This window comes from Sander vitreus, chromosome 9 (genome assembly GCF_031162955.1).
Source record: "Sander vitreus isolate 19-12246 chromosome 9, sanVit1, whole genome shotgun sequence".
NCBI lineage: Eukaryota > Metazoa > Chordata > Actinopteri > Perciformes > Percidae > Sander > Sander vitreus.
This window is the reverse complement of record NC_135863.1, coordinates 25608166-25630529: the sequence shown is the minus strand read 5'-3', so window position 1 is coordinate 25630529 and position 22364 is coordinate 25608166. Positions and strand designations below refer to the sequence as shown.

Sequence of the window (22364 nt, the reverse complement as noted above, 5' to 3'; positions counted from 1 at the left end):
CGAGAGATGCAAACGTGGTTTAATCTGTCGCTGAAAACAGGCCAACAAGTGCACTATTTCCTCCTATTTTAGTAACGTTTGTTAAAATATACAGTGCCCATCTGTTTTAGAAAATACAAAAAAGCCTTTTTGTTAAAAATATATATTTGCGAGCCGTTTTAAGAAGGTCTTTAGTAGGATTCAATGCATCTTTAACTGTACATAGTAACCTTGAAAATGGATTACCAAATAAACTAATTCAGTGTGCAAGTAAGTGGCCAAAAAGCAATGTGCAGAAAGCATTAAAAATTTATTCATAGTGAGCACAAAATTGCTACTGTATGATATGACAAACCTGTAGCCTAATATAAAACACTAAAGATTTTAGGTCACACTACAGATGCTTTTCTCCATTCATTTCAGGCACTCTGTCTTGTCAGTGTTGCTATTGGCTAGCCTCTAAGCGTCAGTTTGTTTTTGAGGCGAAGATATCATAAAAGCAGCTTATTCAAAATAATACCTGTGGGTGAACAGAAAACAGTTGTTCCTTACAGCTGAGAACTAGGTAGGAACATTTTGCAAACAATATAAAAACAATCACACAGGGGAGAGGGGAGGTAAGTGCTGAGGCCTTACCAGTGAGGGAGAGGAGTCAGTGGGAAGTGGGGTCTCAGGGAAGAGTCACCCCGATCACACGTGGACACACACACACACACACACACACACACACACACACACACACACACACAGTGGTGATAACTCAAAAAAACGTGGTTGAGGACACAGCACACAGGGGAGACACCCCACCAGGGGCACCAACACCACCACCTTTGGCACTCAGCAACTGCAGGGACAGTTATTGGGGGGAAAATCAATTAGAAACAAAACAATAAATGCAAAATAAACTACAAAATAAGCAAATTATAAGCAGCAGTCAGCAACGTATGGCTGCCTGCTAGGTGAAAAAAACAAAACCAAACATCGAGAACAAATCAGAAAATCTAAATTCTTCAACAGAATTAAACAAACAAAAACAAACAAAATACTAAGTTAAACCACAATAAATCAACGTAATATAATCAAACAAACAGAAATAATACTGAAAAACAAATGATATCAGTGAATAAAAGAGACACATAATTATCACAATTTAACACTCATACAATTAAAATAGCACTGGCAGGCCGAAAGGGCAGAACTATCGTCTGCGCCAGCATAAAAGTAAAAGAAACCGAACAGCAGCGTGGTACTGGTGAGGCAGTTTAGAGCCCCTAGCATAAACAAAACAACTTACATTAATTACATAAACTAGGACCAAATAAACAGTAAGTAGGCTGCCAAACGGCATACGTACCAGCCAGGAAGCCTGTGTCGACGCGCCAAATTTTAGGAAGTGCAGCTTCAGCAAAATTTAACCCGGCCCCAGTGCAGGAGGAGGACCCATGCAAGGGAGACAGTGCAGAGAAATTGCATGATATAATGCAAACTAATTCAGGAGCGGTCCACAAGCCGCACAAACAATTTAGCGACCAACGTTACCTGCAGAGACAGCTGAAAGCACACCGGAAGTGAGGCAGCCCAGAGTGGATGCATGGCTACGGCAACAAAGAGAGAGAACCCTCTCTCTCTTTGTCAAGAGGCCAACCCCCCCGCCCCTCCTTATATAGCCTGCAGTAATCTCATGATTTACCAAAGACGATTGAGAGCACGATAACCAATCAACATGCTACATGGGATTATTACCAACATTTCAGGTGCGCTTTCTTTCAGTTTTACCGCTAAAAAACCTGAACTTATTTTTTTTGCCCCCTCAAGACTTTATTTTATCAATGTTGTCATGTTTTCATATCTTAGCAATTACTTTGGTAAGCACAAAGTTATCACATCTGAAACATTTTGTTGTCAAAACTTCTTCAAAGGTTCTAATGAATCCAATTTTTCTTTAAAGCTATAGTGCGTAGTTTCTGCCGCGGATAGTCTTAATTAGTTTTGTAGCAACTCATTTGGCAACGGCTTGAATGTAATGGACGTTGATTAATGTCAAAAAGTTACGCACTAAAGCTTTAAATTATTCAAGTCATTTAAAACCTGTGGGGTTTGAAATGTTCAGGGTTGCGGGGTTGAGTGTGTGTCATAACTTGTTTTGTGAATCCGTGAGGCAGTTTCCTTGGGGTATGTTTAAATAAGTGGTGGAAATGTATGCAGCTAAATCACAGATACAGTCAGGATGAGACACATTTGAACACTGATTAGGAACAACAAAGAAAATTCATGTATTTGCTTTTGTTCCAAAAGTGAAATAAGAAGAATGAAATCAAATTTATGTCTGTAGAACAGAGCCGGAGTCAGGATGTGGTTAGCATAAAGCAACTAGCCTTACTCTCTCTGAATTTCAAAATTACAACTCTCAACACATCGAAAAGCTGACTGAATAAAGGCCCTGACGCACCAATTGGTCATTATGTTGAATTGACGTCAGAGTTTTTCAGTGAGAGGTATCACTCAGCTTAAGCGAATTAATGCACAAGAAGAAAAATCTAAGTGAGAAAAGCAAGCAAACGAGGGCACACAGAATGCGCTTCTCATTTTTCATCTTCATCTTATCTGGTCAATCCAACACACGACAGGACTGTCGAAACTGGCCAAGATGACATTAGAATGTTCCTTCTAAAAAAACATTACTATCGCCAGATAAGTGACTTTGTTCGGTTCATTTTCTGTAACCAGTAACATGACAGGATGGTGGGTGGAATAAGCAAATTAGCTAACTAGCCAGTTATCCGCAGCGGGCTGCTCGGTCCCTCCAATTCCCTCCAAACTATTTTACACTACACTAAACTACATTACAGTGAGTCAGCATGCACAATACCAGGCTGAGCTGCCGTGAACTAGGTCTATTCCCAGTTTTGTACCTCCTTGGCTCTTCTGGATTGTGACCTGGAAATTGATCTCAGCATGCCATCTTGAAGGACATCCCAATTGATAAAATGCATCATAAGGAGACAGGATCAAGGAGCTAGGAGGCTCGCTGGAGGAGCTATAATAGGGGATACACTGGTGTATCCTTTGCGGAAGGCTTTTTTCACCTGTGGCAGAGAGAGAGAGAGAGAGAGAGAGAGAGAGAGAGAGAGAGAGAGAGAGAGAGAGAGAGAGAGAGAGAGAGAGAGAAAATATTATAGGTAGTAGTGATGCGCGGATTGCAGTTGTATCCGCAGCCCCGTGGGTAATCCACAGACCGGGTTAGATCCGGTCAGATCATATAAATTAACCTGGTTCTCCACATACACAAAAGAGGGAGGAGGGGAAAGAAAAGGTGGGAGTAAACAAGGAAGGATGCAGAGGGGAAGGGAAGTCCCTGCTGCCTGATGGGAGTATTGTTGAGTGATATTTGTGTAAACGGTGGTAAGAATTGAGCTGCTCAGCCGATCACAAGGCTGCCAGGAGGCTCAGACCCCGCTCTGACGAAAACATTCACATTCCCGCCTCTCTCACTCTGTCTCCCACTCTCTATCTCTTTCTCTGTTACACACAAAAGGAAAAGGGCTTGTCCTGCAGCATAGAGGGAGACCAGACAGCCCTGACGACTGAGGAGTGTCACCTGTGTATGTGTGTGTGTTGCACGTTATGTTGCTGTAGACGACAGACTGGACGCTGGTTTAATCTTTCGTCTCAGACCCTCCTGTCTGTGTGGATTGTTTCAGAGCAAGAACAGCAGCAGCATGGGATCAGTAATGTGTAAGTGATGAACATATTGACTTATACAATGTTACAGGCGTGTGTATGTGTGGTTGACATACTCTAATTAGTAGAAGTCTTAGGGTCAGCACCTGGAACAAGTTGGGACATGATGTACTGATGTACTCCTGCTTGTTTCGTTTGGCATTGCCACCAATGAAAGTGTGATGATAGGATCCATTTTAAGTGAATTTGACTTAGCTGGAGTAGTTGTTTATGAGTCTCTTAGTCTATAGCGATGGAGTTTAGGGTTGAGTTCAATGCTTGTCTGTTTATAAGATCCACATTAGCTTTTGCATCACAGCAACTATTCTTCCTGGGGTCCACACATAGTGACAATACAAAAAAAATCACATTCACACTACTCATTACAGTATACCAAAATGACACATTATAATACACATCTACTGTGTACACAATTTACAAAATAAACACAAAAAAACTAAAATAAAAAAATAAATAAAAAAACTGGCTCTGACTATACCATCTGACATAAATAGCATTGAATGCCCATGGAACCTTCAACAACAAAGCATACTTATTAGTACCTGTTTCTTTTTAAGTAATGCTCATTGCGTTTTAAAAAAATAGCACCTGGGACATTTTCAGCCCAACCAATGTTATATACCCTATTAGGGCCGTTTCACATTGTACGCGCAAACGGCAGCGCTGCGCTATGAAACCTATTATTGTCAATGGCTTGCGCGCGCAAGAACTGGTCTGAGCAAAGCGCAGCGCAAGCGGAATTTTGCGGCTGGCCGCTCTTCGTCAAAGTTCAACATGGTTCAACTTTGACCGCGGCACGTGCAAGAACGGCCGCGGTGCGCTGTGCCATACATTCAAGTGTCTGAAAAAAACAACAAAAAGACAGAATACAAGTGGATCCACAAACGGAACATGGACGAGAGGTTGATTTTGGCCGTCAGCGATCTCCCAGAGCTGTATAGGCTACGACACAAGTTCGAGGTCGTACAGAGACCTCAGATGCAAAACGATGCTGTGGAAGCATATTTCACCATAATAGGCATGCCAGCAGTGTAGATTATTGTAGCCTTTTAATTTAAATAATTCAGGTTTGTTTTAGCTATGTGAAATCAACATGTATGTCTCCACTGAAATACAATCCTATGTTACATTTTTTCTCAGTTACTTTGGTGCATTTGTCAATTTCACCGCATAGTGACCGACCTGAAAAATCGTGTATCTTGCTGGAAATCTTTTGTTTGTGTCCAAAGCAAGTACCAATGAATGTGTCCAAAGCAAGTATTTATGAATCAAACTGACAAGTCCTTACGCCATTGTTTATACCAAGATAGTGAAACTGCTTTGTGTTGTTGTCCATATTTAACAGTTCACTCTGGAAGTATAGTCTAATGAACAATGCACATGAAAGGGAGCACTATTCCCTATGTGACAAAGTTACACATTATTGTCATCTCTGATCTGAGAAATGCGCCAAAGCAACTGAGAAGAACTGTAGCCTACTGTTGTGAGCTGTGAAAACCAAATACCAAGTTGATTATACAGCTCCATACAGGTATTTGTAGGATGTATTTGTATTTCTTATAAAAAAATTATAATTTATACTCTTTATTGATCCCCAATGGGGAAATTACAATTTACACTCGGTTGTTATTACACAATAATAATATTGTATTTGTATGTTTATATGATGTAAAATATGTTTGGACTGATTGACACAAGTCAGGTACATTTTCATTGAAGTTCACATATAAGTATATAGGTAGGTATATGGCCTTTACACAGAATAACTACCCATTTCCAAATGTGTAAGCTCCAGTTTTGGAGGAATTAATTGCACATATGCATTAAATAAAGTGTTTTCCAGAGAATGAATGATGCATGTATGAATGTAGGCTCATATCTTAGGTGTATTATAGCCAACTGCAATGACTGCAGATCTCTTAATTAAGTATATAAACATGCAATGACACAGTGTTGAAATGCAACATTTTATTTAGAAATGAAAATAATCCACATGTCTTCATCTATTTAGAGGAGGAGTGTAAGAATAGGTGGAAGAACCTAAGGGGCAGGTACATAAAGGAGAGGAGACAAAGAAGTGGTGCAGGGGCAGACCAAAACAGTACTTGGAAGTACTTTTCCATACTGTCTTGTCTGGAGCCACACGTCAGGGAGCGACAAATAGCCAGACGCTCCGTTGTAGAAATGGGCTTTCGGAATGTTGTTCGCATTCCGGGAAATCGTAGGCCCGACTCTTGTCAGCAGACTGTCAAACTGCTCCCTGTTGAGCCGAAAGTACCCCTGGAACCGGTCACAGTGAATGCGGAGCTCCTTCACCAGCCGGAATTCCCCCAACTGCTCTCTGGACCTGAGGGTCTCATGCACCCACACCCTTCTTCCTGCTGCCTTCCTCCGTCTTCTCCTCACAACCAGGGCAAGTGCCAAGGCTTTCTTTTGTTTCTCCTCCCTCTGACACTGTATGAGAGGGAGGAGACAGAGAAACTGGAGGTTTCTTGAGGAAAACCTGAGGCCTGTACTACGAAGCGAGATTTGGCGTTAACGAGCTGACTTCAGGTTCAACCCAGGGTTTTCTGTACTACGAAGGTGGATCACTTGTGATCGCACTTGTGATCGGGTTCAATCGCCGTGGCAACTTATGCTGAACGCCTAACCTGGTCGGGAGCAGGTTAAGTTGGAGATCAGAGATCAACCGGTGTAAAAGCACCGCCTACTGACCAATCAATACTCGATTGATAACGGCGTCACCGTTCTTAGAAGATCAGGCGGAGCTCGGTGTGCAGAGAGAGAGAGAGAAAGGGGTGCGCACATAAAAGTTAAAACATTTAGAGATCGACAACCCCGTTAGCATTCCCTGATGTGTATATTTATGAAATATATAGATTGTAATGGGAGGGAATTACATATCGGCTCGGCTTCTTGAGCCTTGTGTTGCCAATGCGCAGTTCAAATCAGTTTGAATTTTGTTTTTATATATTTTATTTGCTCTCACGATCGCTTCCACTGCCAGGGTTGCAACTGAAATACTAGGCTAAAGTAACGACAGTTTATGGAAAGTGCACAAGTGTAATTATGGTCAGATCCTGGTCCTGACTGATGGGGAAGTGATATTAATAAGCGTTGTGATTTACGCATCTACAGCGTCGGCTATTTCTTTGCCAGCTTTCCTTCCTGTTTTAGGAAGCAGCGACTGTATTGCGTTTTGCCTGCAAAACCGTGTCTGTGTTATTCATATTTATGTAGAATTATAATTTCCTCTTCTTATGTAAAATATGCTGCTCTGGTAGATGTTTGCGATTGGTCGTGCTGTGCAAATACTGCCTCTTTTATGTGAACGCGCGCGCCGCTGGATTGGGAAACCCTGGGTTGACTGAACTAGTTGATAACCAGCGTCGTGATACAGCTTATGCGGGACCGCGGGTGTTAGGTTAGGCGAAGCTGGGTAACTGAAAGAAATCCAGGACATGTTGATCTTGCTTCGTAGTACAGACCTCTGCTCCCGACCAGGTTAGGTTCACAGACTCACTTACCATAGTAACTGATTGAGGTTAAGTTACCTCTCTTTCTGAAATGGAAAACCCAGAGTTTCCCTCATCTCAGGGTTAACAAACTCAGAGTTTTCACTAAACCTGCTTTCTGAAATGGACCCCAGACAGGGCCTGCTTTAATGTTCTTTTCAACTTAAATTGTTCACTCCAACCTTCTAGTTGGCGCTAGCTAAATCCAGGGACCAACAAATTAATTTTTTGACCATCTGCTCATCCATGGATCTGACCCACAGCAAAGTTTCTAAATCGTCTTTGTTAAAACCGTCAGCTCCCATGACATTTGTGTTGTCCTGCAGGATATCAATGCAGTCCCCTTTGCCCTATTATATACCATATAGCCAGCAATCACGATGCACATGACAGACACATGAGACAAGCGGCACAGAGTTCTGAGACGCCTGGCTGTTCATACTAGACCGGTTCCTTCTCCTCTCCACTCTACAGAACATCTCTCTCTCTTCCAGTGAGTGTGTCACTCTGTCTGTCTGTCGGTCTTTCTCTCCTTGTGCCTGAGCACGTGTCGTGCTTTTGCTGTAGACACAGCTGAGAATTCAAGACAGCCAAAATCACCATAAACCTGGATGTTTTATTTTGAAATTAAAAAGTAAAAAAAAAAAAGAAAAAATATCCAGCTTCACTGTGGCCCTCCTGTATGCGATTACCTGCCTGGTTTGACACATTCGCTCACGGAAGAAATAGGAGATGCCGAAACGATTGCTGTAGCGTGCGGGCTGGTGTGGCCGCTTCGCTCCTGATCGCAGCCGGTGTGGTCGAACGGATTCGATAACGTGCGCTGAAATGAAAATAGCTCTGCTTCAAGGCTATTCGTGGTGCTGTTGCATGCGGTGTGTTTTCCAGCATACTTTAGAAGAGCACACCAAATTGTAGTACAAGTGAATACATACCCCGGCCATGCAAAGCTGACTATGTCTAACAGCATTAAGACATTGGAGAAGTTAGCAGCTGGTTAGCCAATAATAACAATAATTAAATAATATAATGGCCCATCTGCCTCAACATTTTTATGCTTAAATAGCGAACAGGCCTGAGAGCATGTACAAGTCAGTAATGAGTTGTAGTCATAGCGCCAACGCCCAAACCCAATATAATGTCTGCTATATTTAAATTCATTTTCAAATTATGGACGATTTTGACCACTTTCAGCGGTTGTACTTTAACCAACTACTCCTACAGATATGAACCGATTGACAAAATTGGTCAGTATAATCTAAAGACCTTCGCGAAGCTAAATTGTGAAGCATTTTAGCGCATGGCAAACAGTGTTGCCAGGGCATGCCGTTGATTTTTCATGTTTTGCCATGAAACAGGACGTGTGAGAGTTGATATGCATATGTATCATGTCCAAACTTGCAAAAAAGCTTCTTGGAGCCCCAAACCTAACAGGATATCACCTATATTAAAATGAATGTAAAAATTATGGATGATTTTGCAGACTACTTTAACATGATTCTCCTACATATTTAAACCAATTGACTTAAAATTGGTCAGTAAAACCAGAAGACCTTCACAAAACTAAATTACGAAGCTTTTGCACTTGTATTCAACAGTGTGGCTAGGTGTCAAATTACCATATAATACAGCAAAACAGGTAGTTGTTTGTAACTCAAGTGTACATTGTCCAATCTGCCCCACATTTTGTATGCGTAATTAGAGACCAGGACGGGGGGCATCTACAAGTCTATAATGAGTTACAGTCATAGCACCATGTACTATATTGTGCACAATTTAAAATATGTAATTTCCAACGCTATGCACTCCATGGAGGGAATTCAGTAATGTAACAGTAACACTCTTTAGATAATACAAACAGTCTGTCTTTAGTGCAGTGCTTTTAGTTTTAGCATAACTTGTTGAACTTAGTGACACTGAGATGTTTTGGTGTATGTGTTCTCCAAACACGCTAAGATTTATGGGAACAAATACAACTACACACATAAGTGCACACATTCACCATAGAAGGATATTGACAGTCATTTGCGTTTGTAGTGAGTCAACTCTAGTGTGTGTTAAGAGTGCCCTGTTATCAGCCGATCCTATCATTAGACATCCTCCGATTGTCTTCTCGCGCTGACGCCTTCTTCCTGAGAACCAATAGGAAACCCTCTTTCCCCTGGACCTTGAGGAGCAACCACCCAAAAATAACACAAGCTCTGCACAATGTGTGTGTGTGTGTGTGTGTGTGTGTGTGTGTGTGTGTGTGTGTGTGTGTGTGTGTGTGTGTGTGTGTGTGTGTGTAAAGAGCCTCTATTTTCTGATATTGCACCTTCCCTTTCAAATCATACCATATTTGAGAAACAGCTCATGATCAAGACAACAAAGACAACATACAAAACAAGAGAAATATAGAATATAAAAACATAAGTTACATTTGTCTTCAATTAGGTCTTTAATAGTGCCAAAATGCCTTTTCTTTGTCATTTAACATACCCAGAGGCACAATTCAATCACATGAATAAAATAATTAAACCATATGAACCTTTCAGGAAAAAGAGCTGGGATCCCTTGTACCAACTCCAAAACCTTGGCGCCAGGAAAACAGTGCATTGCAGCGGTTTTTGATTTAATATTTCTGACTATTCTATTCTGAACTCGAGAGGGGATTACCGGACGTCAATAAATACAGAAACAACAAATACAGAAACAAATATGTACATTTAACTGTTTGTTAACATTCTGAAGGAAAAATAGGCTGTATGGATTAGTGCAGGATGTTGAGGGTTGTGCAAAAGTTCAGGATATATAGAAGTAAATATTACTAGCACTAATTTATGGGGAAAAAAAACTAACTGCATAGCAAATTGTATATCTTAATTATCTGTGCATTTTTTTAAAGATTATTCTTTGGGCATTTATTTATATATATATATATATGTGTGTGTGACAGCTGAAGACATGAGAGGGGAAATTACTAAAGGGCCGCAGGGTGGAGTCAAACCTGCGGCTGCTGCAACGAGGAGTAAACCTGTATATATGGGGCACCTGCTCTACCAGGTGAGCTACCCAGGCACCCAGCTGTCCCTTTTCAGTAGATTTATTTATTTTTGTATTTTTTAACAAAGGCTCACGTACATTACTCTACCATGTGCATTTTATTTGGCATTCTTAGCACACAATTTGTGTTCTGTCTAGTAAACTGGAACTATAATTTGGGAAGATGGGACAAATATGAAACCTATCACAATCCTCCCAAATTATAGTCTTAGTTAACTGTATAGTTACTGGTAACTATATAGTGTAGGCTATACTGTACATTCATGAAACAGGGAGAGACACCTCAATGTTTTTGACCTTATATTTTGCTGGGGTAAAATAACTAATTAATACTCCACAACGTGTTAAAGTTGTTACATTGTGCATTGACTTTATCACTTCATTGTTTTCATAGTTTCTATATTACCGAGTCCAATTTCTTCAAACAAAACACACACGCACGCACACTGATTTTCTCTCTCTTTCTCCTTCCCCCTCCTTCCATCCATTTTCTTTTTTACATAAACCACAGTCTGTCTGCCCTCCCCCCTCTGACTTCTGATAGGGTGTTTGCTGCACAGAGCAGAGCTGTTTCACTACAGCTGGAAAAACTGACAACACACACACACACACACACACACACACACACACACACACACACACACACACACACACACACACACACACACACACACACAGTTCTGGGGCCTGTTGCACAAAAGTAGAATGAAAAAATCCAGGATAACTGAAAAAGCGCAGCTTGACTTAGTGTGGTCCGCTCATCGCGGCTTAATCGGTTGCACGTTTGCCGAGCCAGGATGAGAAGGTGAAGCTATGTCAAGCCAGGTGTTTATAGCGGGGATAAGTGCACGCCCACGGCTTTCTTAAATAGACCACGGTATTGATCACAGATTTACTGATGCAGAAATGGAGAAGACGGGTGCGCATATGTTTAACCCGCTGAGCAGCAGCTGTTAATGGAAAATTACAAGGAGGTGAAACATAATATGCAAAAAGGGAACTATGGCTGTTATCAGACAGAGAGAAAAAGTCCAGACAAAACAATGCGTAAGGATTTAAAAAGATCTACTTAGGGCCTACTAGTCACTCCACATTTTTACAAAGTTTTAATTGCTTTTAATGTGCTTGTTTTGTGTTGGTTTTATTGCTGTATCTGTTTGTATGTGCTAAATGTGCTGGTTTTACTGTAAAGTGTCTTTGAGTAGCCTGTAAAGCACTATATAAATAAAATGTTTTATTATTTAGCCTACTTTGCCTTAAAAGTGAGCAGAGGGAATTCATGTTCCTCGGGCAATTTACCCTAAGGACTAGGATTAATTTCAAACCCTTATTCATAATGAGAGAATATGTTTTACAACCATATTCACAAATCTCTATAAGCTATAATTCTAAATATCTTTCTACAATTAATGTTCATACAGAACAAACATGAATGGACAAAAACTAGAAAAAGAAGTAAGTGACTTCAATACACACTGTAAGCATATCTGTAAAACAATATAGCCTATTATTCATGTTTTTTCTCACTCCCAAGCTCCAAGATGCGTGACGGCACCAAAATAAAAAGATTAAGAAGCTTTGTGGCATTCCAACACATTCTCACTCCCATCTTGTAAAATACGGACGTTTGGTCAGGTGCCATTGTCGTCGTTATTGACACTAAAAGTCTCCTTTAGAGTCCGCTGCTAAAAGCCCCTTTCCTCCGCATTGTCCCACTTTATCTCCGGTGCATGTGCAACCATTGCTTACCATCCAAACAACTGCAATAGTAGGATTTAAATCAAACGTGTGACGGCAATAGTGACAAGTAATGCATGTTAATAAAAATAAAGCAGAACACATTCAGAAGACAACGGAATAACTGTTAAACACGTTTATTTCGGATCAGAGCAGCAGTTGATTTAACACATCAGACTCCAGGATTAATCTTAGCCTGGCTGTTAGCCTGCTCAGGAGCAGGCTAGCTGCAAAGAATAAATCTCCATGGTTACTTGGCTGGGTTTAATTCAACCTGCTTTTGTGCAACCAAATCAAAGCTAAATTCATCCAGGATAGCTTGAATATCCCGGAGAAATGGAGAAGACACGTGGAAAATTACGAGGAGGTGAAACATATAATATGCAAAAAGGGAAATACGGCTGTTGTTATCAGACAGAGAAAAAAAGCCCAACAGACAATAGCGGACCGACTGAATGCGTAAGGATTTATAATGGACACGCTCTGCGGTCGACATGCTGCGGCAGACGTGTCACGTTTGTGGTCCGTGTAATTGTGCCGTAGTTTTGGTTTTCCACCGCCGATGTAGAGCAGCGTACAGCCACTTCCCTAAACTTTGTCCCATTCAGAGACCAGAGTCTTAAACGGGGCTCTGAGTCTGTCAGAAGGCCTGAGATCTACCGTATCAGCAGAGCAATCAGGTAATGCACAGCAGACTATGGTGCAGGTAGATTATTTTCTGAAGTATAGTGACTTTATTCTTGTAATAGCCTATTATAACTTTATTTTTCTCAAAATATCACGACTCCTCCAAAACACAGAGAGCACAGATGGGATATATTTTGAATGTGCACAAAGTTTTGAACATGAGCAGTAATCTTGCTCAAACACATCTGAAATATTACAGTCCAGGGCTTTATTAATCCTTTAAAATGAATTAATGTATCATTGAGGTGAATAATTGTCTTATGCACATTTAAGGAGGTTACTTCCTCAACAAAAGACGCAAAAGAGGAGGGAAAAGTAAATTATGCCTAGGCTACATGTGTGCTGACTCAGATATTATTAGAAAAGTCGATCTAGAGGAGAATAAATAGCAATACAGAATGCCTGAGAGCCTTATTGTAATATATTCCATTATGTTTTTATATTTGGATTGTAATCTATTGTTTCCCTTTACATAAAGATATTTCCAGCATACATTGATTCAGAAAAAGGTAAATAGGTGCATACAAATTCACCAGAATGCAGGAAATGAAGTGTTTAATGCTCAAAATCTGCTGCTCATGGACTTTTTTTTTTTTTTTTAAAGAGACCCCCACAAAGATGAAATCATAATTCGAACCCTGCATGTAGTCTATGAGGGAGAATATGTTTCGCTCTATTGGACGCCAGGACATAGAGGCAGTGGAAGCCAACCATTTGGAAAGCGGATGCAACACGAATGATCAATAGTACCACAGTCCACCATCACATTTTGGTCTCTAGGGGGTTTCTTTCATTGACATATATAAACTGGACCAACAGATCCCGTTGCTCTGGACGGAGACCAGTGAAGGATATTAGAAGCACTTTTCCGGTGATGGCTGCGCGTTACTGAGAGAGACGACGTAAATGTGACGTGAGCAACCTGTCTGAAAGTTGGAAGTCTTCTGGTAGCTGTGCCAAGAGAAATCTCAATCATTCCGAATCTTGCAGAGAGTATGTATATGTAAGAAGATAACATAGGCACAGGCTAATTATTGCTAACTAAAATGCTAGTTAACATTAGTAAGTTAACTTAAACAGCTAATGTGAGTCGAAATTGCCTGCGAGCTTCTCCTGTACTATACGGTAATTCCTCTACTGTGCGACAGTAAGTCCCGTGGTTATGACATAATTGTTAGCCTATTTTTACAAAAATGTCTGCTACGGAGCCATAACATGAGGTACAAGATAATGGAACCTTTTATACATTGTCATGTTTCTTTAGAAATAAACAATGGACAAATAGAGTCTTTAAATGCTTCAGATGTAAATTTATTTGCTGTCAAAGTGGCGCCAAAATGAATGGCAGTCAATGGAATTGAAACGGGAGGTAATGGCTTGTTGGCATCAAAATGGCGCCATAGAAGCTACGCGTTCCGAGGAGAAGCTTACCCCTTTGGTTTCTTTTCCCCCCCATCTAAATATGGTAGCAGAATGTAGTTCATTCCAATAACCGCTGGGTGGTGCCAGAAGGAACATAGAGTTGAAAAAATGTATTTGTGGAAGAACATTCGTTTTGATGAACTGAAATATGAGAATGAAATGAGAGGTGAGAGACGCTCTATCTCTGTAGTTTGATCTTTAACTCTGTAAGAACTTTCTTTAATTAATTAATTGACACATTGCTTGTGACTGAGGGGTAAATAGTGATCCACAAATATTTAGGGTTCTGAACCAATGGGGTAGCGGAATGTCTGGTAGAGGTATTCAGGGGTAATAGTGCATATTTTTACCCAGTTAAGTTTGTAACCAAATATATTATATATTTAATTATATTATTATATATATAATATTTAAAATACTAAGGAGGTGGGGACAGTGGCACTGGCAGAATTCTATTTCAAAGTACGCACAAAAAACGGCCACCTGCTGAAGCGGTTTACTGCTTCAGAAATCTGCTGTTCTTATAATATTTAATGTTTATAAGAGTGTGCTCCTAGCGTACTTTTACCATATCATGATAACCAGATCATGAAAATATTTTTACTGAAGCCTAGAGAGGTAAATGCGCTCAGCGCAGACAGCTGTCGGTGAGCCTGTATAGAGATACCATAATTTCTCTGTGTGCCATGTAAACATCATATCCCGATTATGAGCAAAAACGTGATTAGCCTCATAACCACATTATTCATGTCCATGTTAACACATTCAAACAAACATGCTGCTCCGTCCGTGGGTTTAGCGATACTCGGCGTCCAGCAACCAGTTTATCTACGGATTGAGTTATAAAAATGAACATTCTGATTAATAGTGGATGGGTTGTCGGTGCGATAACGTGTAATTAATGACAAAATTATTACTGTGAACAGAGCAGAGGGCAGAACATACCTGCTGTCGGCTGCTGCTCCTGTGCACATTTACGCAATGTTATCATTAGATGCGTTGCATGTCTCAGAAAAAAATGCACGCACAATGCGTACATGATTGTGGCCGCCGGCGCCACTGCATGGGTAAGAGACTGGCGGATATTCTAATGAAGAGCAGTACAGTATATCGCTGTGAATGCACAGATATGTGGTGTTTCTGATTGCTGGACAGCCGCAGGTTCAAGGGATAGAGCACATTAGACCAAGAAAAGACAAGTAAAGTTCAGTGCTTGATTAATTTCTTTAGTCAAAAGTCTTCAAGAACGTCAAAAATCTTTAAGAACTAGACCAGGAGTATGATTCAAAGCCATTAAACTCTCAGTTTTGTGGAATTTTCTTTCCAGATTTATAGATATGTTTCAGTTTGTGTAGATTGAAAAAAAAATCCAATTGTGCCTCATTATGGACATTTTGGCTGTGTTAATAATTATAACATGAATAACGTGTGTGTGTGTGTGTGTGTGTGTGTGACTATAATTAGGTGAAAAACCTTAAAGGGTAATAGGAGTAGTAAAATAAACAATAATTGGCATTTTACATGCAAGTCAATAGGAAGTTAACAGGTGATTATACTTTAATACTGCACAAAAAGGTAGTTTTTTTTTTTTTAATCTGACACTGCAAAATAATAAAATAAAAATGCACAAAAATCAATGTTGTTGCTAATAATTGACTTACCCAAGACTAAGAAAAACAGAAAAAGAAATTTCCCCCTAGCTGTTAGTATACTGAAAATATTAGATTTTTGTCTTTCTTTTTTTAATAGTTTTTGGGCATTATAGGCCTTTAATGACAGGACAGCTGAAGAATCAGAATCAGAAATACTTTAATAATCCCAGGGGGAAATTATTTTTGTTACAACTCCAGATATACAAACAACATATATTATCCAGACTAAAAACAAATATACAGTAATAATATATAAAAGATCAAATGTACAGTGTTAATGTGCAAATAGTACAATAAAAAAGAGAAATGATTGTCTATGTTTGAGAGAAATGAAAAGTGGAGAGAGAGGGGGAATGACATGCAGCAAAGGGGCCGCCGGTCAGAGTCAAACCCGGGCCCACTGCATCGAGGTCGAGTAAACCTTTATACATGGGCACCTGCTCTACCAACTGAGCTATCCAGGCACCCAAAATATTAGATTTTTTTGTGTTTTGTCATAAATAACAACAGTGACTTCATGTAAATAAACTGGCATTTAAAAGGTCATAATTCTTAAAATGAATGATTTTTGTTAGTTATGAACAGGACTGATGTTGGAATGGAATTTTAAATCAGCACAGTTTTAGATTTCCATTTATCGTGTGGTTTATATGATGAATATGAGATGCTCAAAAAAGTATGTTTTGGTGTAAGTTAACTTCAGTAAATTAATCAGCAAAACTCTATCAAAAACATTTCTTAGTGGAACAGACTGTAATGGAAGCTGTATTTCTTTTTTTATGATCAATTTTTTTATTGTTTTTATATTTTTGAACATACAGAACAGACAAACACAATTGAACAAGAACAACAACCCTCTCCCACCCCCCACCCTCTGCGGTCTCGAGAAAAGAAAAACAAACTAACAAAAAACAAGAACAGGAATCACACCTTGCCTAGTCGCTTTCCTCTAATTCTTGTGATGCTGAGGTCATTAAGACTGATACTTGTGCTGCTGCGTTTTTCCATAGGTCTATAGTCGATGACTTGGCTTTGTTAATCCTTGCTGTAGAGAGCTCAAGCATAACTATATCTAGAAAATACGCCAACCACTGTTTTACCACTTGCAGTCTTAGACTTCCATTGAGGTTTTGCTCGGTTTGCAACCATTAAAATAGTAATTTTGCCTCACTCTGTGCATTATGAATTCAGCTCTCCTTCTTAGCAAAGAATTTAACTCTGCTCGATTTGTGACTAAAAGAGTATGTGTAGATTTAGAAAAACACGTCTTTAGAGACTGTGCTAATAATTTACAATGTTCTTCCAGCTCCGCAATCCTTGCCTCTCTCTTTTTCTTCAAATTGACCGTAAAGGAAGATGTGAAATCTCTAATAGATCCTTTAGTGGCTTGCCAGATGTACGCCGGGTCCGAAACTGAGTCAGTATTGATTGATATAAACTCCACCAGCTTGTCAAGGATGGGAATAGTTGTCAAGGATGGCGCCGGTGTGTTGGTGCGCTCTGTTCTGTTTTGTGTTTTAACTTTGTTTCTTGCGATGGTACCCGTATCTCATTCACCAGTGAAGAGCTCGTGAACTTCAGGGGAACACCATCATCGGACTCATTTCCCACTTTTCTTCTCCCTTCACTGGAAATTTTAGACATTCTGGTCAAAGGTGCGCTTACCTTTGCTCACGCATCGAGGTGCTGGAGGAGAGGGAGAAATGGGCCAGTGCGCTTGTGCGTCTCCGCAAGCGAGGATTACGCACACCGTTCCCGGGAATATTCCTCTCTAACATGCGCTCACTGCCCAACAAACTGGAGGAATTACAACTGCTGTTGGTGAGAAACAGGGACTTTTCTTCATCTGCCGTTTTGTGCTTCCCGGAGACGTGGCTCTGTGGATTAATACCGGACTCTGCGCTGGATTGAAAGCTCAGCCATCTTCAAAATTGAAACGCATACGTGTCTCGAGTACCCTACCGGATTTTGCTGACAAATCTGTAGCAAAGGTTGAACTGTTAGCTCTGAGCAAGGTGTGACAAAAACATAAAAAGTAAAATAAATCCCCTAACCCTCTGAGACCACAGACCCCTTCCCCTATTTGTAAGATGCGTGACCACATCAAATGCAGTTTTCGCAAAACTCCAGCTCAAAACTGCACCTCCTGTCTTAAGTCACAGGTTAATTGAAACTAGTCTAGTGAATTCTTATGTTAAACATGAACAATATTAGAAACACCTTCAAACAATTTCTGGACTAAGCTGTGTGAAAAACAGACCAATCTAGTTGGAGCAATAAGCAGACTATGAGCTGAACAGACCGTATCCCTCATGTTCTTTCAGTCTAGCTTAACTGTTAACAAACAAACTGTAAACTGACCAGCCAGCATTTATCATGCATTTTCAGCATGGTTAAGTGTCCCTTTAAAGCTTGGCTCTGAAACTTACATAGTGCATCCTCAGAATTCATCATGTTCCCTTTTTTTTTACAGTCCGATTAAGTGTCCTCAAAAATATAGATTGTAGACTGAGTAGCCAGCATTCATTACAGTCTGGTTAGATGTCCCTCCAGCGGTTGGTTTCAAGACTTACACACAGCGTCCTCCAGTCAAACTCGGTACAGTGGCCCAAATACCGTTAGTCCACAGGTGCTGAGTCCTCCAGTCGCGGTATCCTCTTCTAATTCCAGCCAGAAAACGAGTCCGAGTTGCGTTCAGCATGCAGTGCCAGCTTGTGTTGCATCCCCTCGGGCGTCTGAAGCCGCTGGATCTTGAGTTTGACGCAGTCAGATTGGTCCAGCTCACATACCATGCTTTCCTGCATCTCAGGTTCTGCCCCGATGTGTTGCTGTGAGGCATTCATTTCGGCCAGCACTTCCTTCACTGTGCTGTGATATATCACTGATTTAAGCACACTTAGCTGCTTCTCCAAGACCAGTTCGATTAATTCCTCCATATTAGAGAGCGTGTTCACATTAGCCACCACTCCATTAGCCGCAGACATGCTAGCAAACTTCTCCGAACGAGTAGACAGCCCAGGCGACAACGAGACCTGCTCTTTCGTGCCTGCAGGCGTTTCACTGAGTCACCATGACAACAGACTAAACGATTTGGCGTCGAAGAAAAAGTAATAGACCTGGTTATTTAATGAAATTCGGAGGTGAGTGTAGGAGCTCAGTTTCTTAAAACCATAGCGGCCGCCGGTCACGTGCTTCCTGGAAGCTGTATTTCTGATGTCCTTGGTAGGTCAGCAGACTCAGATACTAAGAACAGAGGTAAATTGATATTGCCTCCATAAAAAGCCAGGCTCACTACCAGCCATTGTGCTCTCTTTCGGTCTGTCCCCACCAGCACGAAACATAGTCAAGCATGTTTTAGAGCAATAAATTACAGTCAGTGTAAATACATCTCTTTATTTTCAGTGATAAAGAAAGTTTTGTTCACTGTACACTGCCTTTAGAGTTTCAGGCTGCATGGAACCAAAATTATTACAGAGCAGGGCAGGGTGAATGGATACACACACATACACATAAAACCATGTCTAATAATGCTTTGTTCTAGTTTCCTATATATAGAAAAATCAACATATAAAATTCTGAGTTCTGCCTCCTTGACAGTTTCTTGTGTGCATTACTGATTTTTACAATGTGCCAATTTGGTTTATGTTTACCTGTCAACTAGCCTATTAGTCTCCTTTCTCCCTGACTGTATTATTAATATTCTTTGAATTCATATTGGAATTCATGGATGTTTTACTGTGCTTCATCTGATCAGTGTGTCTCTCCCAACAGATGAGATTATGCAGCAGGAGATCAGGCCCCTGCTGTCTGTGGACATCATAGAGCAGCTTCATCGCCAGTTTGCCTTGCTCTCAGGTATGAAACAAGACTTTACTGTCCTGCCTGTGTTGCATTGGCACAGAGATTTTGGAGGTCAAAGTTTAAATTTCCAGGTCACTGTGACGGTAATCTTAAATGCTATTGCGCATGCAGGACCCTAATTTTGAAATACCCTGAACCGGATGTTGTTGTGGACTGGCAGATAATAAAAGTAAGCTAACTATACATCTTACTAAAGTACTGAGTGTACCTGGAATCGTTGAACAGATAGAGAGTCACAACATGATGTTAGAGTAGGCAGGTGCAAACCCACTTGCAAAATAATAATAAGAGTGGAGTCTCTAGCACGGGAAACCACACCGGAAAAACTGCTTATTCACTGTCCTAATGCTAGATAAGGCCATTGACATAGCCCGCTCCTACGAGGTAGCACAGGTGCAGCTAAAGGCTATGGCTACTGACAGCCATGAAGTGCATGCGGTACACTGCAAGATCTGGAAACCAGGCCCTGCTAAACATGCTTGCAGACCAAACAAAAGCAGAAAGATGTCTGACCATGCCTGCAACGCATGAGGTGGGCACCACAATAAGCAAACAGAGTGCCCAGCAAAGGGGAAACAGTGTGTAAATTGCCGGAAATGCAATCACTTTGCTAGAACCTGTAAATCAAGGCCCCATACTCCAAACAGAACAGGATACAGACATATACTCACTGTTGAACAAGAGGATGAGGATTTCAACTCAGACTTTGTGGATGCTGTCACATCAGAATTGGAGGAGGAGGCAGATGTACATGCAGACATAGGACAGTGCCCACAGAATGCAAAATTGACAAACGAGCGTGATACCTGCTAAAGACATTGATGCAAACCACTGCTGAAAGTCAAACGTAAACTATTTGGCTATGGGAGTCACCCACTGAAAATGAAAGGTTACTGCAAACTGGAAAGTTGAAAGTCAATAACAGCGAAGTTTCACATCATAGACTGCAATGGTCCACCTCTCCTAGGGTACAAAGCGGGTAAAGCTCTGGGACTAATCAAGGTGGGATATGCACTCACCAACGCCAGCAAGGATGTGTCACAGGGTTCGCGTGACTTTTAACAAGTGTTCAATGTATTTCTCTCCTGGGGAGTTTTGCCAACCCAAAACAACATCCGGACAGAGATTTGGCTCTTTTTTTTAAATACATTTTTTATTATTTTTTAGCACCATTTATCATACAGACATACAGAACAAATTCCACAATACATGCCAGGTAATGTCAAGTGGTGCATAGAACAGATGAACACAAATTGAACAAGAACAAAAACCCTCTCCCACCCTCTGCGGTCTCGAGGAAAACAAAAAAAAAACCTCTAGCTCTTGTGGCGTTGAGGTCATTAGGTCTGATATTTGTCCTGCTGCGCTTTCCCATAGGCTGACAGTAAATCCTTGCTGTAGAGAGCTCAAACATAACTATGTCTAGGAAATAAGCTAACCACTGTTTTATACAAAGCGAGTGAGGGGGGAGCCAGCATTGAACTATAATTTTCTTGGTTACAGTTAAGCCAGCTAGCCAAATTTTCCTCTGTCTCTCAAGCAGGTGTAATTTAGAGTCATCATTAAGTAACAAAACAATCGGGTCAGTAGGGATTAGATATCCTATCACATCAGATAGTATTGATGTTTTATGCCAGAACTCATGTACCTGTTCACACTCCCAGACCATATGAAGTAAAGTTCCAGTTTGTTCAGGTTGACAGAATGTACAATAGGGAGTGGGAATGGCTTTCGAAACGTATCTCTTCTGAGGAGTCCAATATGTCCTATGGCATATGTTGAAGTGGATATACTGGTGATTTGGGTTCTTGGAACAGTGGAAAATGTTGTCCCAAACTGTCTCCCAATTAATTGTGTTCTTCTCAGGGCACGGCTCTCATTCACATTTCTTTACTATTGGGAGTTCTCCTATGGATATTTGCAATCAGTTTAGCATAAATCCTGGACACTAATCCTCTCACAGGAAAATCAACAAACCATTTAATGACTGGGTGCGCCTCAAGACTGTTTCTGAAAGGCTCTGTGGCACACTTTAAGGTTAGGGAGGGCCAAGCCTCCCATGTTTGTGGTACGTTGCAGGGTAGAGTATTTTATCCTAGGTTGTTTATTATTCCAAATATACTGCTGAATTATGGTATCAAGTTTCTTCCAGAAATTTATTGGTAGGGGTAAGGGGATGATTGTGCTTAAGAAATTCACACGAGGAACTATGTTCATTTTAACGACAGCAATCCTGGACCGTAGCGATGCCGACAGCGCAGACCAATTGGCTAGATCCCTTTGAACACTACTTAATATAGTTTCATAGTTGTTCTGGACAACTCGCTGTAGCGTGTATGGTGATGCCCAAATATGTAATTTTGCTTTGGGTTGGTATTGTAACACTAATGGCTGATGTCACATGCCTGTTGTTCAATAAAAGAAGATTATATTTATTCCAGTTAACTTTATAGCCGGAGATTGAGCCAAATTCCTTGAAGATCTTAAGAATTTTTGAAATAGAGTGCTCAAGATCAGAGATGTACAACAAAATATCATCTGCAAATAATGATATTGAGCTGCTATTGGATTTAATCTGGACATTACAGATTTTATTTTGCCTTATGGCTTGGGCAGCTCAAGAGAGATTGCAAACAGCATGGGGGAAAGCGGTCATCCCTGTCGCGAGCCCCTCTCGATGGGAAATGACTGAGAATGCAAGTCATCGGTTGAGACTATGGCCGTGGGG

General features: G+C 40.7%; 1 protein-coding gene across 1 annotated transcript in view; it reads left to right on the top strand.

The window, feature by feature from the left end:
* The first annotated feature begins 3425 nt into the window (after nt 1-3425).
* Nucleotides 3426-22364, top strand: part of mcf2l2 (MCF.2 cell line derived transforming sequence-like 2) — a 272628-nt gene continuing 253689 nt past the window's right edge. The window contains exons 1-2 of the mRNA XM_078259471.1: nt 3426-3714; nt 19547-19630. Of these exons, the coding sequence (XP_078115597.1) occupies nt 3699-3714; nt 19547-19630 (100 nt within the window). The 5' untranslated portion in view covers nt 3426-3698. The remainder of the gene's footprint in view (nt 3715-19546; nt 19631-22364) is intronic.